General features: G+C 41.5%; 1 protein-coding gene across 1 annotated transcript in view; it reads left to right on the top strand.

The window, feature by feature from the left end:
• The first annotated feature begins 657 nt into the window (after window positions 1-657).
• Window positions 658-15849, top strand: part of ADCY7 (adenylate cyclase 7) — a 71962-nt gene continuing 56770 nt past the window's right edge. The window contains exons 1-3 of the mRNA XM_075008900.1: window positions 658-996; window positions 2265-2471; window positions 4661-4825. Coding sequence (XP_074865001.1) covers window positions 826-996; window positions 2265-2471; window positions 4661-4825 — 543 coding nt within the window. The 5' untranslated portion in view covers window positions 658-825. The remainder of the gene's footprint in view (window positions 997-2264; window positions 2472-4660; window positions 4826-15849) is intronic.

Genomic DNA, 15849 nt, shown 5'->3' with positions numbered 1-15849 from the left:
AGTCAGTTTCAAGATTAGGTTAGAATTAAGCCTTTGTTAGAGAAAGGGTAGGGGATAAACTTTTACATTGTGTTGGTCACCTCTTTTGCCTTTTTGGTTGCTTGGACTACTATTCACAACTGCATAATATGCCTATGGCAACTACAACCATTGCTCATGTTGGAATGTAATATTAGAAAATTATTTAATGTATTTTGGCTTCTTTTAAGGGGTTCAAGAGCTAGGGAAGGTTAACCAGCACCAAAAATCCAGACTTGATCAAGTGATCCATAAATCAACATTTCAGAACCACTGCCTTAGAATTTGCATCTTATATAGAAAGTAATAAATGTTGAAGGACCGTTATGCTTAATTCCCTTTGCCAAGGAATATTTGTTTCTTTGTTGAAGGTTATTTACAATGAGGTTAAAGAATATATTTTTCTCAGACAAAAATACACCCACTTTACTCTGAAGCCTTATTTTAATTTTGCTGTTTTTCAACAGAGTTAAACCATAAAACACACTCGAAAGGAACTGCTGACCAACTGTGGATTGCAGTTTAAGTGACTGGCAAAATAAAAACCAGCACAAGTATCAGTCAGTCTAGAAAAAACTTGTAAGGAGCTGTTGAAGAAGAGGAGGTAGCTCTGGTGAGGAGGGAGATCTGAACTTTATGCTCATGAGGAAAAGCAGAAGTGCAGAATGTGAGTCGCTCCATGTAGTCAAGCAAATTGGAATCACAGGCTTCCTTAGAAGACAGACGTGCTCTTCAAAGAAGGATAAATTTATCATTGCTTTCATGTCATATTTGGGAACTGAGAAGTAAAAGCCGAAGTGGAATAAAATGCCAGCTAAAGGCAAATACTTCTTTAATGAAAATGAAGACTGCAAGATAACAGACCCACTTTATGAGAAGTACCACTATACAAACCAACAGCACCCGCTTCTTCTCCTGCTGCTTTTCACTGCAATTACCTTCTGTATTACATTAATTGTAATATTCTTTGTTAAGAACGTGAGTATAACCAGGGTTCAAGGTTTGTATTACACATTGTGTGAGATGGGGAGGAAGTAGTATCAAAGCTTATGAAAACTCACTGGATTAATGTTTCATAGGGCTACAATGGTACGACCCTTATTTCAGATTAGTGTTGCGTGCCCAAGGCAGTGCCAGCATGTTGTGTGTGTGTGTGTGTGTAAGAGAAAGAGAGAGCATCAGTTTGCATTCCCAGATAAACTGAAGTCATGCTAATAAACAGATATTCTAAGGAAAATAGGGAGAAATGAGAAGTTAAAGAGTTTGAGAGAGACAGGAGATTCTGACTTCTGAGTTAAGAATATGAATGTTAAAAGTACAGCAAACTAAAATGTGAAATAATACATGGTTTCCTTTGTTTTGAATGCTTATGATTGATTTTGTAGATGGCAGATTTTAGAGTTCAGTTATTTGAAAAAAGTGTTATGAAAACTCTTTTGGGATGGAAACAGTAATTTAGTTGGGAATGGGATCAATTTGCAATGTGACAGATCCAAGTTTAGGAGCATATTAGGTAATTACTACTGCTTGTGGGTAGTTAGTAAAAATATATATTGTGCCAAAATCTATATATGAACTGGATCCCAAAATCATTTGCTGGCTATTTAAGAAAATAGTTCTAGGGTTTGGAAGGAGTGTCTGCTTTTCCTACATTAAAGCAAAGACCCAAATTCTCAGGTGGTGAAAAGGAAAAGGAGTGGGTAAATCTTCCTGTCCATGTTTAACACTCCTCTTCAAGTGCAGGTTGAATCTGCTCTTCAGAACTGAGGACACAGAGTACACATGATGTGTGGTATTTCTAAAGGGAAGTTCATGCTGAAATTTGCTACTCACAGTGTCCTTCCCTTGTTCTTGCAGATAACAGTAATAATGACTTGACTTTCTTTACTTTTAACATACTTTAATAAAAAAAAGCTCTGTTCTGTAAGTTTTAGATATTAATAAAAATTATAGTAATAGATTGCATTCACCAGTATTAGCATGTGAAATTGCAGAAATCGGGTGAGGAGTCTTTGATTTTAGTTTTAAGAGAGATTTACCTGTTCCAAGGAGTCTGAAAATATGCATAGTCCTTCATATAACATGATAGAAAGTACATCTGCACAGACATTTCTGTAGGAATAGCCTTTTGTCTTGTGTAAGATGATGATATCATAGGTGCATGGGTGACATTAGTCACAGGTAGCTTTTGCGCTTACTAAAACAAAAGTTCAGTACTAATAAGACACTTGTTCTGCTTTTAGCAGGAACCACATCATCATCTTGCCTTCATTATTACAGTATGTACTGCTCTTGTAATATTTGCAGTCATGTACTTGCTTGTATGCATTGAATCCTTATTTCGGAGATGGCTGAAATTATTTGGGATTTTGATTTGGATCTGCTTCCTGACCATGGGATATGTGTCAGTTTTTGGAAGTGGGAATACCCTTTTATTCTATGCATGGGAACAGGTATGTATTTCCTGTTTGATACACTGACATTTGGAAGTGGTAGTTAGTATATATTTGTTCTTAAATTTGTAATCAGATATTCCATTAGTTTTAGGTTCGCTTCTTCACTAAACCAGTTATGTTGGATTACAGAATAACACTTTTTGTTAAATTTGTTCCTAGTCCTAAAAAGATTTGTGTATATGCATTGCTTAAAATTCAGCACTGTAACATTGAGTCAGCAGGGCTTCTGATAGTGTGTAAAATTAAACGTATGCAGAAGTCTTTGTAAACTATTGGCCTTATGTTTTTAAATTAAATTACACAAATAAAATGTATTACTTGTCATGAAAGTACCTTAAAAGTAAATTATTTCTTTAATAATTCTTTGTTTTTGAGTACAAAGTTGCTTCAAGTAAAAAAAAACCAATCCTCTGTAGTTGTGTGCGCCCAGTGAAAGTGTTTTCAAATCAAGTAGAGAGGGGGAAGTGAACAATAAGAACATATCCTGGCATTGCTGAGTGTGGCTGCAGTTCATTATTTGGTATCTCTGGCCAGAAGACTGACAATTTTTTTGAAGCCAAAAGAATATAATCATCTATAGGAAACTCCTTCTAAACTTAGGTAACATAAGCAGAAGAGTTTTTAAGAAGAGAATAATCACTTATATATCTAGTTATATTGACCCTTCCCATTCCGTCCATTCTTTTCTGAATAATGAAAATGAGAAATGATCTTCTAGACAATCAGAATCTGATTTCCACTATAACTGCAGTCCAGGCATCACAGTGATAGGTATACTGCAGGCTTCTGCTCCTGTAGTTATGCAGCAGTTAAAGGTAGCAGCATGTGTACTGTGAATCCAAGGAAACTCAGGTTTATTGCTTAAATTAGCTTTGATGTGACTTCTTGTTCAAAATCATTCTAGTTAGTAGTGAATTTTTAATACAAAATTTGTATGAGGAAAAACCTTAGATATGGGGAAAATATTAGTTGTTTTGGTTTGGTTTGGTTTGGTTTTTCTGCTTCTACAACTAAACAGAGATCTGACTTTGCTTCTTTAACTGCTGCAAGACATAATATGGATTGATATTTTTGACTTAAAATCAAGCAGTCCTGTTGCACCTCAAAGACTAACTAGTTTATTTATTAGGTAATTGAGCTTTCACGGGTATTTTACCTAATAAATAAACTAGTTAATCCTTAAGGTGCAACAGGACTGCTTGGTTTTTGTGAAGCTACGGACTAACATGACTACCCCTCTGAGACTGTTTTTGATTTTGTTTTAAATGTGAAGACCATGTTATAGGAGGTCAGCTGGAACAGCACTTTTCTGTCTCTAACCTTCTGCTGTGACTTTAATTAGTATCTTTGGTCATGTTTGAAGCTTGTGTGTTTCCTTATCTAGTCTTCATCTGTCCATGTTACAAAACCACATGTAGTATTTAAAATTTGCCCTGAGTAAATATTTCCCCAAGAAAGGCTGATGCCTGCAGCCAGGAGAAAGCTGAGGTGGAGCTGAATGGGGATTCTTTCAGTGTGTCTGTCGCAGAACTAGGCTCAAGTGTTATGAGTCCCCATGTATAGAAACATAAATTCATAAATATGGATTTAATGATGGACTTCAGTAGTGTTTTATGAGCCATTATGGTTCAGCAGGCCAGTGTACATATTGTAAACTCTTCAACCATGCTTTCAAGTGTATGTTTATGTGCAGTAGTGATTACTCTGTAGTATCAACTCCATGAATTGGTTTTATGGTCAATAAAATATCAAGCAAATAAATACACACAAGCTGTTGATATTAAAATTGAAATAAGAACTTAAAGAGCTTCAGAAGTTTGAAATTAAGGGAGGTAGGTCCATCCTTGCTTTGTACTATTTTGGTACATAATTCAGATGTAGGTTAGGTCATGTCATATATCTACAATATATTTGCTGCTTTACCAAAGGAGAATGAGACAAATTAAGCATCAAGTGTCTTGTTTAAGCAACAGATCTGGCTACATTTGTGTAATAACTTTATCTAGTTTACTCAAAGCTTTTATGAATACTATTCTTCTTGTAATGTTAATTGTTCCATTGAAATGTCAATGTTAGAGTATGCAGCGTGAAGGAAAGTCAGAATGCTGATGTTTTCCCCCTTGCTCTGCACTGATTATTAGTTGACATCTAATAACAGAGTTTTTGTTTTCCCTTTGCATTTAAAGGTACCATTCTTCTTGTTCATCATCTTTGCAGTTTATACTATGTTACCCTTTGGGATGAGAGATGCTGTCATCATCAGCATCCTTTCTGCAGTGTCGCATATTATAGCCCTAAGCATTGCAGTAACAGTATATTCTGAATCAAGTCAACAGCCCATCACATTTCAGGTAAGGAAATGCTGTTTATTAGAATATTCAAATTTCTTAGGCAGCATTTGTGTTAGAGATGGGCACAAACTGCAAAGTTAAGATAAGGATGTAACCTTGTACATAATTCAAGGGCTTGGGGCCGCCCAAGGAGTTAACTTTGATACGGTTACCTCTCTAAGCGTTATGAAAATACCCATATACTCAAGAGACATAGCTATCTAAACCTAACCGCCAGTATAAACAGTGATAGGTTGACAGAAGAGTTCTAGCTACTGCCTCTGAGGGTGGTGCATTACCTAGGTCAGTAGGAGATGCCTTTCCATTGACTTGGCTAGTATCTACACTATAGCATGACAGCAATGGTGCTGTGGCATTTTGAATGTTGACATACCTTCCTTGACACACTTCTCTAAAGAAATTACAAATAACATCTGTCATGAATGAATGCCTGTAAAGGGTTAAACCCAGAGATGGGTTCTTTGTTGGCAAGCTGCCAGGTAAGCCAGGGAAGGTATAGGGAACAACAAGAAGTCTTGTGACACCTTATAGACTAACAGATACTAGGGGAATTTTTGAATGGAAGCAGTAACCTTGTGGGAGAGTGCTTCGTGTGACCAGGGGAGAGAGACAGATGAATGAAGTCTGAATCAGTCATGGAGGATTTTAGTAAATATCCTGGCCTTGAAGGAAATCTGGAATAACAGATATATAAGTAGAAAGGATATGTTTAGTTAGATGCAGTCAGGTTATTTTTTATTTTGGGTTTAGTGTGGGACTTTTCAGGTTGGCTGATGAGCCCCCCCCATACACTGTAACTTTTAAACTGAATCACAGGGAAGTAATTCTCTGTGTTTTAATCTACCTTTTTTTTTTAAGTTGACCTGTAACACCTCACAATCAAGTATGCTTTATCATGTATATCTTTTTCTGGTTTGTTAGTAAATCACCCTTTTTATGGCAATGATTTAACTCCTGTGTCCTGGAGTAGGTTCTGTATCTATGCATGCCTAAGACTGAAAGGTCAGCTGTCAGAGATTGCAGTTCTTTGTTTTCAGATCTCTCTTAAGGGAGGGTTAAGAGGTTGAGGTTACCCCTGAGGGAGCCATCCCAAGTGCATCTTCCTGAGTTCTAAAAGGGGGTTTTGTCACTTGGGTGGTGGCAGATACCTCCCAAAGTTGGGGTGTCTGTGACCTTGGGAAGCTTTTATGCTGAAGCCTAGGGAGGCAAGGTAATTTTAAGGTCTCTAGCAGGTCCCCACCTTCTGCACCTGGAGTGTCAGAGTGTGGAACAGCCTTGACAACATCCATTGGTAAATATTTACTTTTTATGCACTATACATATCTACTTTCAGTGCAAATGAAGAGACAGAAAACAAGAGAGACCACAAATCTTGGGGCGACATTAAGAAAAGTTCTAAAAATAGTGAAAGGTATTTCTGCTAGCATTATAATTTCCAGACTATTCAGAAAAATCATAATGTTTAAGGTCTCTTTGATCATAGACTCTTGGGAGGTAGGAAAAATGCAACTTTATGGGTGCATCTACACTAGAAACTAACTTTGAAGTTAACTTCTAAATTAGGCACTACATCAAAGTAGCCAGCAGACAGTCTATACACATTTTTCCCTTACTTAGAAGTTAACTTAGAAGTAGGAAACCCACCTCTAAACTGAATACTGATGAAAAGTAGATTATTCTGCAAAAATAAGAGTTCTAGCATCACTGTATTCATGTTGCAGGTTTCTCCAAAAAGAAATGGCTATTTAATGACTAAACCTGTGACAGATATTAGACACATCACGTAACATACTACACAAAGTCACTCTAATCAATGGTAGAATGAACAGAATAAAATAGCACTCACCACTACAGCTGATTGACTGAATACTATAGTGTGCCGTAATACAATAAGTGGCACCATTTGACTGTAAGACAAAAGATAGATCTATAGGCAAAAGGTAGAACAGTGATTTGACAAACTGATAACATTATGGTAACTTTCATCCTGCAAATAACTTCTATGAGTTTTTTTTTATAAAGATAGCTTGTGAGATTCTATAATTTACCCAGATATTTTCTATGAGAGAGAGAACCTATATAGCAAATTAATATGTGAATGAGTAAAATGCCAGGTGAAGTAAGTGTGCAGCAGTGAATATAAGCAAGAAATCAAATTATTTTCAGATGACCTAAGGTATCTGTGATTTGGAGCTATTCTTTTGTAGATCTTTCAAGTGCAGTCTTTCTGTTTGCTGACAGTCTTGGCTGTGCTTGTTAATTTTTCCCTGTGGTCTTATCTCTTACATCTGCAGTATGGCTTTGGGTATCATGTGTTTTAATTTTTCACAAATAAACCTCATTAGATTATAGCCTCTCTCCCCAGCCACCATTGCTTTTTTTATGCAAATTTTCTTTTTTGTCCCTTGTTTTAATATAATTTATTTTCAGTTTGATTAGCATTGTGCAGTACTAGCCGTTTGTTAGGATTCTAGGCACATCAGCCTTGTATTTAAAAATAATTAGATTTTTCATTGCCAATCTCAGTGGGGGAAACATTAATTATTGGTGGAATGACTAGTGCTGTAATCTTTTGACTATTTTATTTCGCTATTTTAGCACAGTTATCCTCTATTGAAAAATAAATTAATTATTTATAGGGCTGCCATTTAGGATAGTTTCAGTTACTAAGGGAAGATCTGTTAGTCTAAAGGAAGATTATGATCGGCATTTACTATGTCTTTTACTCATAAAATGTGTGAGCTTGGTCAGGATTTTGCATGCATAAGAGGGAGTGTACATCTGGCAAAGGTATTCTGGATATTAACAAGCTCTTTTCTCCTAGCCCTAGCAGACATTTTACGTGTCTTAGGGAACAATATGAGGAAACACAAACTGCTATTTCCTTCAATTTATTTGCTTCATGGATAAAATGTGTACTTTAGAAATCATGCTTGTTTACAAGAACATGCATCACTCATTAAGAAACTGAGTTAATGATACAAATACATTTATGATAAAAGTGTATTTCATTGCATGTTTACTTTTGTATGGTTATAGCACTGTGTCAGTAATAATGGAAACCTTCATTAGAGGACTTAAAGCAAATATAACTAATTTAGGGATAGCTTATTAAACAGTGAAAGCAGCTATTATTTCTCTCTATGATGGCCATCAGTGTAGGCTTTCAGCAGCACATGATCACTTGTCTGTAGTTAAAAAGAATGCGAACCTGAACTTGTTTCAACTTAGGAGAAAGCAAGCACTTACCATTATTCTTTTCCCTCACCAGGAGGAGCAAAAATCTTTTATAGTGTATATTTTATTAAGTGCAAGTATAAAAAAGAGAAAATGTGCACGTGTCTGATCTTTGGGAAGGTGAGGGAAAAGACATACTCTCTGTACTCCTGGTGAGTGGAGGGAGGGAGGATGGAAGGTGTCAGTCTGACAGTTCAGAACAGCATATGGTATGTACCAGCCCCCTCTTGTCAGTGAATTTTCACAATCTTATGGCAGGTGCCACCACCAGTCTACCCTTCCAGTTTTAAAATAGATAAAGAGTAGAATAAGAAATGCAAGCACCGTGAATCAGGCTCTCTGCATATTTTATACATGCATGTCTTAGTAGCTGAGGTAACTCATGACAACCTTATTTCCGTCCCAAACAAATGCATGCAGTAGAGTGAGGTCACTGCTCTTTCAAACATTCGATATTCACTCTGTTATTAATAGCAGATCTGTTTTCAATACACTAAGCACAGTCCAGAGTAGCTCCTGTGTATTAAAAGTTCTCATAATAATGCAATCAGATTCTAATCTGAATGACTCCACTAGGGCTATATCTAGGCGACAGTGGTCTGTTGGCGGAAGTTTCTGTTGTTTCGACAAAACTTTTGTCAACAGATCACAGCCAGACGACAAAGTGGATCAAAAAAGTGATCCACTGTCAACAGAGAGCGGCCAGACTGCCTGGTTGTTCTCCCGACAGAATGGCCCTCGGAAAACTGTCAGACAGGGTCACATGGCTAGCAATCCATTCTGGAAGCCCCAGTGAGCTGTGCCTTTAAAGGGCTGCTCCCCTCAGATGCTCCTTCTCTGCCCATGCTGAGGCTTGCCTACCGCCATGATGGACAACACAGTTGCTACCTTCGATGCTTGCTGAGAGAGACAGCACTTTCAAGCTAGACATGGTGCTAGAGCAGCCATTGGGCTTCCAGTGGCCCCACCCAGAGGTGCTTCAGCACCTGCTGCACCTTATCATAGCCATCCTCCTCTTCTTCTGGGAAGGTGAGCCTGGCACCAGTTTTGAGAAGCATGCCATTGCTGTCGCATGGTCCACCTGCACTTGCCCCTCCAGGTGTACAGATGGATCTAGAGGCACTGAACCAATTCCTACTGTTGGGACTGGCTGGTCATGGGGCACTGGGGTGACCAGTGGTGACTCCAGAACCTCCAAATGTGGAAAAACAACTTCCTGGAGCTCTGCGCCTGGCTCGCCCCACCCTCCAGAGACAGGACACCCAGCTGCAGCCTACCATCCCTGTGGAGAAGTGTGTCACCATTACCCTCTGGAAGCTCGCCACTCCTGACAGCTGCCACTCTATGGGAAGCCAGTTTGGCATGGGGGAAGTTCACTATCTGGACACTCCTCATGCAGGTAAGGCACTCTTGGGCTGCAGGCCCTGCATGGTGTGTGTGTGTGCGTCCTAATGGAGTGGGACCCCCAGGAGGCAAAGTCAGGGATATGAGGGGTGTGTGGTGGGAAGTTCCATCCCTGAGGGACCGTACCATCCCACCCCCACAGAGCCCTGCTGCCAGGGAGGCAGCCTCACATGGAGGGGCTCACAGAGAGTTTGGGGAGAAGGTGACAGGAGTGGGATAGGGACTCCCTCCCTCAATCCCTGATGTGTGTGGTTCAGTCCTCTCTCTTTGCAGGTCGTGATGGCCATCAACACAGTCCTGCTGCGGAGGGTTGTCTGGCAGAGGTGGATGCACTAGTGGTGTTCCTGAGCTGCTCTGGGGCTATCGACAGGACCCACATTCCTATCTGTGCCCTGGACCACAGCGTGGCAAAGTACATCAACCGCAAGGGATGTTTATGGTGCTGCAGGCCCTGGTCAAGCATGTGACCACTTAATTGTTGTTTACGCCAGGTAGGTGGGCCAGGCACACGATGCCCAAGTGTTCTGCAGCTGCGGCCTGTGGCTGGAGGATGGAGGCGGGCACGTTCGTCCCCCACTGGGAGCTGGTGGTCAGGGATGTGCATGTGCCACTCTGCATCATGAGGGACATGGCCTACCCCCTCAAGCCATGGCTTATGAAGCTGTACACCAGCCAGCTGGACCCCAGCCAGGAACTCTTTAATGCCCAACACAACTGGGCCTGGATGCAGGCTGAGTGTGCCTTTGGCCACCTGAAGGTACGCTTTTGGTGCCATCTCACCTGTCTGGATGTTGGGGAGCACAACATACCTCAAGTTGTGGCCATGTTTTGTGCTCTCCACAATATAGTGGAGGGGAAAGGGAGGCCTTCCTCCCAGGGTTGGAGGAAGATGCTGGCCACTTCTGTGAGCAGGCAGGCACGGCTCCAGTCCGCCAGGCCCATTGGGACAGGGTGTGGATCTGCAAAGCCCTGAGAGATGGCTTCTCCTGCGGCTCCCAGTGACCCTCTCCAAGGCACCACCAGCTGGGATCTTGAGCCCACAGCCCTATCCTGTCCCCACCATGACCCCTCCCTTCATCCCCCCTGGACTCCCCCACAATAACCATAGGTGCAGGGATGGTAGTCCAATAACTTTTTTACTTTAACAAAGAGAAATGTTTTAAAAAATAAACTGTGTAAGAATGAACCTTGGGATCTCCTCATGCCGAGGGTTCGGGGGCCCCTTTCTGGGCTGGGTTGGTGCCAGGAGCACGGGGAGGTACAGAGGAGGTGGGGCTGCTGTGGGGTCAGGCTCCTGTTTGGCAGGGGGAACAGGGAGGCCTAGGGAGCAGGGGGAGGGGATGGGTATGGCCCTCAGCCACTGCCAAAACTCGAAGAAGCCTTGCAAAATAGCCAGCAGGGGCAGGAGTGGGGGGAGCGGGTCAGGGGTGGGGCCTGGACCAATGGGTTCCACCAGACACTGGCGGTGGTGTTGAAGTGGGACATCAGTTGGTCCCAGGACCGCAACTGCCACAGCTGCTGCTCCAGTTGGTCAGTTAGCCTCCAGAGAGTGGCAGTGTGGGCCTCCTGGAGGTCATTGTTTGCCTGCGATGGCCCCTCTGGCTGCGGGCCCACCCTTTTGGGGAGGGTTGCCATCTTGCCCTGGTGCTGCCTTAGGTCTGGCTCCTTCTGGTCCTGGTTTACACTTGCCTTGGTAGGGAGGTGAGGCTGGCTCAGCCCTCGCTCAGTGTGGGTCCCAGCTGTAAGGAAGACGAGGAGGAGAGACAGTGAGTCACTCAGGCAACACAGCTTCTGAGGCCCTGCCCCCCACCATGAGCAGCAACCAACACTCCCTGGGCCCTGGGATGTGGATGTCCCCGGAGCACTGGCATGTGTGGCCTGCACAGTGGGGCATGCCGCACAGGGAATCTGCAGTGTCTAGGGGCCTGGTCTGACAGCTGTGTTGCCCCCAACCCCTGGCTCAATGAGCTATCAGCTAAGGGGGAAACTCTGCAAGCCAGCTTGAGAGGAGGGGCTCTTAGGGCATGGGGATGAGCAGCATTCTCCTGGGCTGCTTCTGTGCTCTCAGCCTCCTGCCATGCTTTCTGGGGCTCCCTGCACCTTCAAGAATGGCTGGAGGCAGGGACCATAGAGCTCTGTTTGCTGTGGACAGGGCATCCCTTGGGGCATGTGCGTGGTGCCTGGAGGCCTTTCCTGTCAACAGAAGGCCTGCCTTGCAACATCTAGACTGGCTTTCCGCCGATAGATCTCCGTTGACAGAGGTGTTCTTCCTCATGGTGTGTTCTGTTGATTTACTGTTGACAGAATGCCTGGGAATGTGGTGCTCCCTGAGCTTTGTTGACAAAACTCTCTAGTGTAGACATAGCCTAACAGTACATGGCCTATGTTTTCAGAAGTGGCTAGTAATTTTAGGTGTCTGAGGCCTTGTCTATGCTTGAAATACTACAGTTGTGCATCCTTGAACTTAGTAAATCTAGACTCTTTCAGAGCAGGAGTCAAAAGGCATTTGAAACATCCAGGACTCTTATGGAGGACAGCCTTCCAGCTGCCTCTTCTCTGTTATTTTAAAGGGAGATCAATGGACCTGCAGATTGCACTTGTGGCTATGTGTCATAGGGAGAGAGGTGATCTCTCAGGCAGGTCAGGAGGTTTACACTGAAGTGGAACAATAACTACATGTTCATGTTTTATTTTTTCTTTAAGTGGGAAGAATATCTTTTGTAGGTGGTTGTCTACTTGAAAGGTAGGCTCAGTGTTAAATCATGCTGAGTGCTTTTGAAATCCTATTTATAATGGATTGAGGAGTGAAATAATGTAGATTAATTAGTCTTTTTTATGGGCTAGATTTCATATTCTGAGACTGATGTAATAAAACCCAAGCACTTGTTTAAAATGTTCCTGACATTATGCCCTACCTCATACTCGATGTATTCAACATGTCTAACCCAACTTTTCCAATCATGTTTGGATGAAAGAGAACAGACACCAACTAAAATATTTTCTTTTTCAGTCCAAATAACCAGAAAGTGACTTTACTACAGCTGGAGCTTTAACTCTCTTAATATTTCCCCTTTTTGTGTGTGTGTAGGAGGGGTTCAGCTCTCCTTTCAGCCTATTTTAGTGTTGAAATGTTTGTAAATTTTGAAATATTTTGTTATCATGGGAAACAGCATACAGTCATTTCCTTTGTTCATTTCCATGGGACAGATCCAGCATCTTCTTATACAGTTAGTATTTGTCATATGTATTGTAGTAGCACCTTGGAAGCCCCAGTCATGGACCAGAACCCCCTTGTGCTCAGTAGTGTACAAAGAACTAAAGTATAATTCCTGCACCAAAGGTCTTTTTATCTGAGTAAGTGATTTCTGTGGGAATGCTTGTTATGAGGAGGGCTGTTCTTAGATATTTTGCAGGGTAAGGCCCCATGTTTTGATTCTATTTGGAAGGCATATAAAACTTGGCATTTTCATGATTTAAAATGATTTGTGAAAGAGAGCATTCTTCAGGGCTGCTGCATTTGAGGATGAGCAAATAAGGATTTTTTCTTTTTATTCTGTTTTACCTGCCCAACCCCAGATACAAATGCCTAATGCAGTTTTTGACTTGGTGGTTCAGATTTTAAAATTAGTTCCATGGGAAAAAAATCTTGCTACGGATGACAATCTGTGGGTATTGCCCTACATCGTACTCTATACATGAATATTAAAAATTGATCTGCTAGAAAGAAGCAGAAGTTCAATGGTACCCTTCCAGAGCTTTTAGCAAGCGTGTATGATACTAGATATATCTATGTCTATATCTATATCATCTATCAGGGATCTTTGCTGCTTTACCCCAGTATCTTCTCTGCTATTTAGCAGGGCCTCTGCTGCTCTACCGCTTTCCTATAGGCAGACATGAGGAAAATAGTAACAGCTACTTTGCCTCCCTTACAAACCTTCTTGTGTTTTTTTTTGGTGGGGAGGCCTGATCCCACCCTTAAATACTACCATGACAGCATCAACTGCAGCTTGTAGCTTTTCTGTGTTGTAGCATAATAAAATAGACATGATTGTTAGACAGTATGGCTGCTTGCTGCCCACACTTTTCTGAATAGCAGCAGGGAAAGTAACAATACTTTTGATAATATCACAACCTGAAAGGCTAGACCATTTAAAAAACTCCACAGACGCTTGCATTCTCCAGACATGTTTGTTTTAACCCTATATTTCTGTGCAAGCCTGGAGTTTGTGGGGAGCGTTTCCTACTTGTCACTGGTGAATGGATTTTTCAAGCCTAATCAGTTAGATTGCACCCAACCAAGAGCCAAATATGGTCCAACTTCTTTTTCAATTTATAGCTTTCAATCAAATGCATTTGTCTGTTAGCTCCTGTTAGTTCAATATTCTGCCAGACCAATCTCTCTCTGATTTTTAGGTGTTACAATTAAAAGGTGCCTTTTGTTTGAGTCATGATATCTATTAATTCATCATCAAAATGCATCCACTAGATATGCTTAATTTCCTTTTATTATCAAATCATGCCCCTTTCAAATAGGGTTTCTTGACTGTCAGATGTTTTGCCAAAATAAACTTACCTCTGATTTCTTTTTTCTCCTCTGTCACGTAAACATAATTTTAAATTACTACCAGTCTGGTACTGCTAAATGAGTTCAGATAGCACCTGTCCCTGAAAGGCTCATTTACGTGCAAATAAAGTTCACTCTGGGAGATGGTGAACAGTTTTGAGTTTACAGATTGGAGTAGGACACGTAAATAGATAAGTACCTATACTGAAAGAATTAATACTGAAAGAATTAAATTTGCTATAACCTGTCACATGAGCTTTGGTTACTTAGGGCACAGCTACATTAGAGAGTTTACTAATGTACCTGTGCTGCTGTAACTTTCTGATATAGCTGCTCTAGGCTAACAGGAGAGAACTATTCCAACAGGTGAACTCCCCCAGCCCCTGCAAGTGTCAGATGTTGTCAGTGAGAGAAGCCCTCCTGTGCTGACAGCACTCTACACCCTTGGTGCATGTGTTGGCATACTTGATGTCACTCAGAGGGGTCTCTCTCCCTCTCTCTCTCTCTCTCTCTCTCTCTCTCTCTCTCTCTCACACACACACACACACACACACACACACACACACACACACACACACACACACACACACACACACACACACACTTATGCCAGCATAAACTGTATCATGAGAAAGCAGTCAAGTAGCACTTTCAAGACTAACAAAATAATCTATTAGGTGAGCTTTCGTGGGACAGACCCACTTCTTCAGACCATAGCCATACCAGAACAGACTCAATATTTAAGACACAGAGAACCAAAAACAGTAATCAAGGTGAGCAAATCAGAGAGTATAGGGGAAGAAGGAGGTGGGGGGAGAGGTCAAGAATTAGATTAAGCCAAGTATGCAAACGAGCCTGTATAGTGACTCAGAAAATTTCCATCCCTGTTCAAACCACGTGTTAATGTGTTGAATCTGAATATAAAAGACAGTTCAGCAGTCTCTCTTTCAAGAGTGGTGTGAAAATTTTTCTTCAGTAACACGCAAACTCTTAAGTCATTAACAGAATGGCCCACTCCATTAAAATGCCAGCTAACAGGTTTGTGGATCTGGAGTGTTTTTATGTCTGTTTTGTGCCCAATCACGCTTTGTCTAATGGAGTTTGAAGTCTGTTCAATATACAAAGCATCTGGGCATTGATGGCACATGATGGCATATATGATGGTAGTTGAGGAACATGAGAACGTGCCTGTGATTCTGTGAGTAACCTGGTTACGTCCAGTAGTGGTGTCTCCAGAAAAGATATATGAACAAAGCTGGCAGTGGGCTTTGTTGCAAGGAAAAGTTCCGGGACTGGTGTTCCTGCGGTATAGACTGTGGCTGTTTGTGAGAATCCTCATAAGGTTGGGAGGTTGTCTGTAGGAGAGAACAGGCCTGTCACCTAGGGCCATCTGGAATGTGCCATCCTGATTAAGGACAGGATGTAGGTCTTTAATAATTCATTACAGTCGTTTGAGTTGGGGGCTGTGTGTGATGACCAGTGGTGTTCTGTTCTTGACTTTTTTGGGCCTATCTTGAAGTAGCTGATCTCTGGGTATTCATCTGGCCCTGTCAATTTATTTGCCTTAAATATTGAGTCTGCTCTGGTATGGCTATGGTCTGAAGAAGTGGGTCTGTCCCACGAAAGCTCACCTAATAAATTATTTTGTTAGTCTTGAAAGTGCTACTTGACTGCTTTTTTGTTTTGATAGTATATAGACTAGCACGGCACCCTCTCTGTTACTTTATCATGAGACTGATTCATTTGAGATGAAGAAATCAAGACATGCATTTTTCAGAAATAAGTGAATGACTGGCAGTGAACAATTAGCATTTTC

Source organism: Carettochelys insculpta, chromosome 14 (genome assembly GCF_033958435.1).
Source record: "Carettochelys insculpta isolate YL-2023 chromosome 14, ASM3395843v1, whole genome shotgun sequence".
NCBI lineage: Eukaryota > Metazoa > Chordata > Testudines > Carettochelyidae > Carettochelys > Carettochelys insculpta.
The sequence above is the reverse complement of the archived record's forward strand: the minus strand, read 5'-3'. Positions and strand labels throughout refer to the sequence as shown.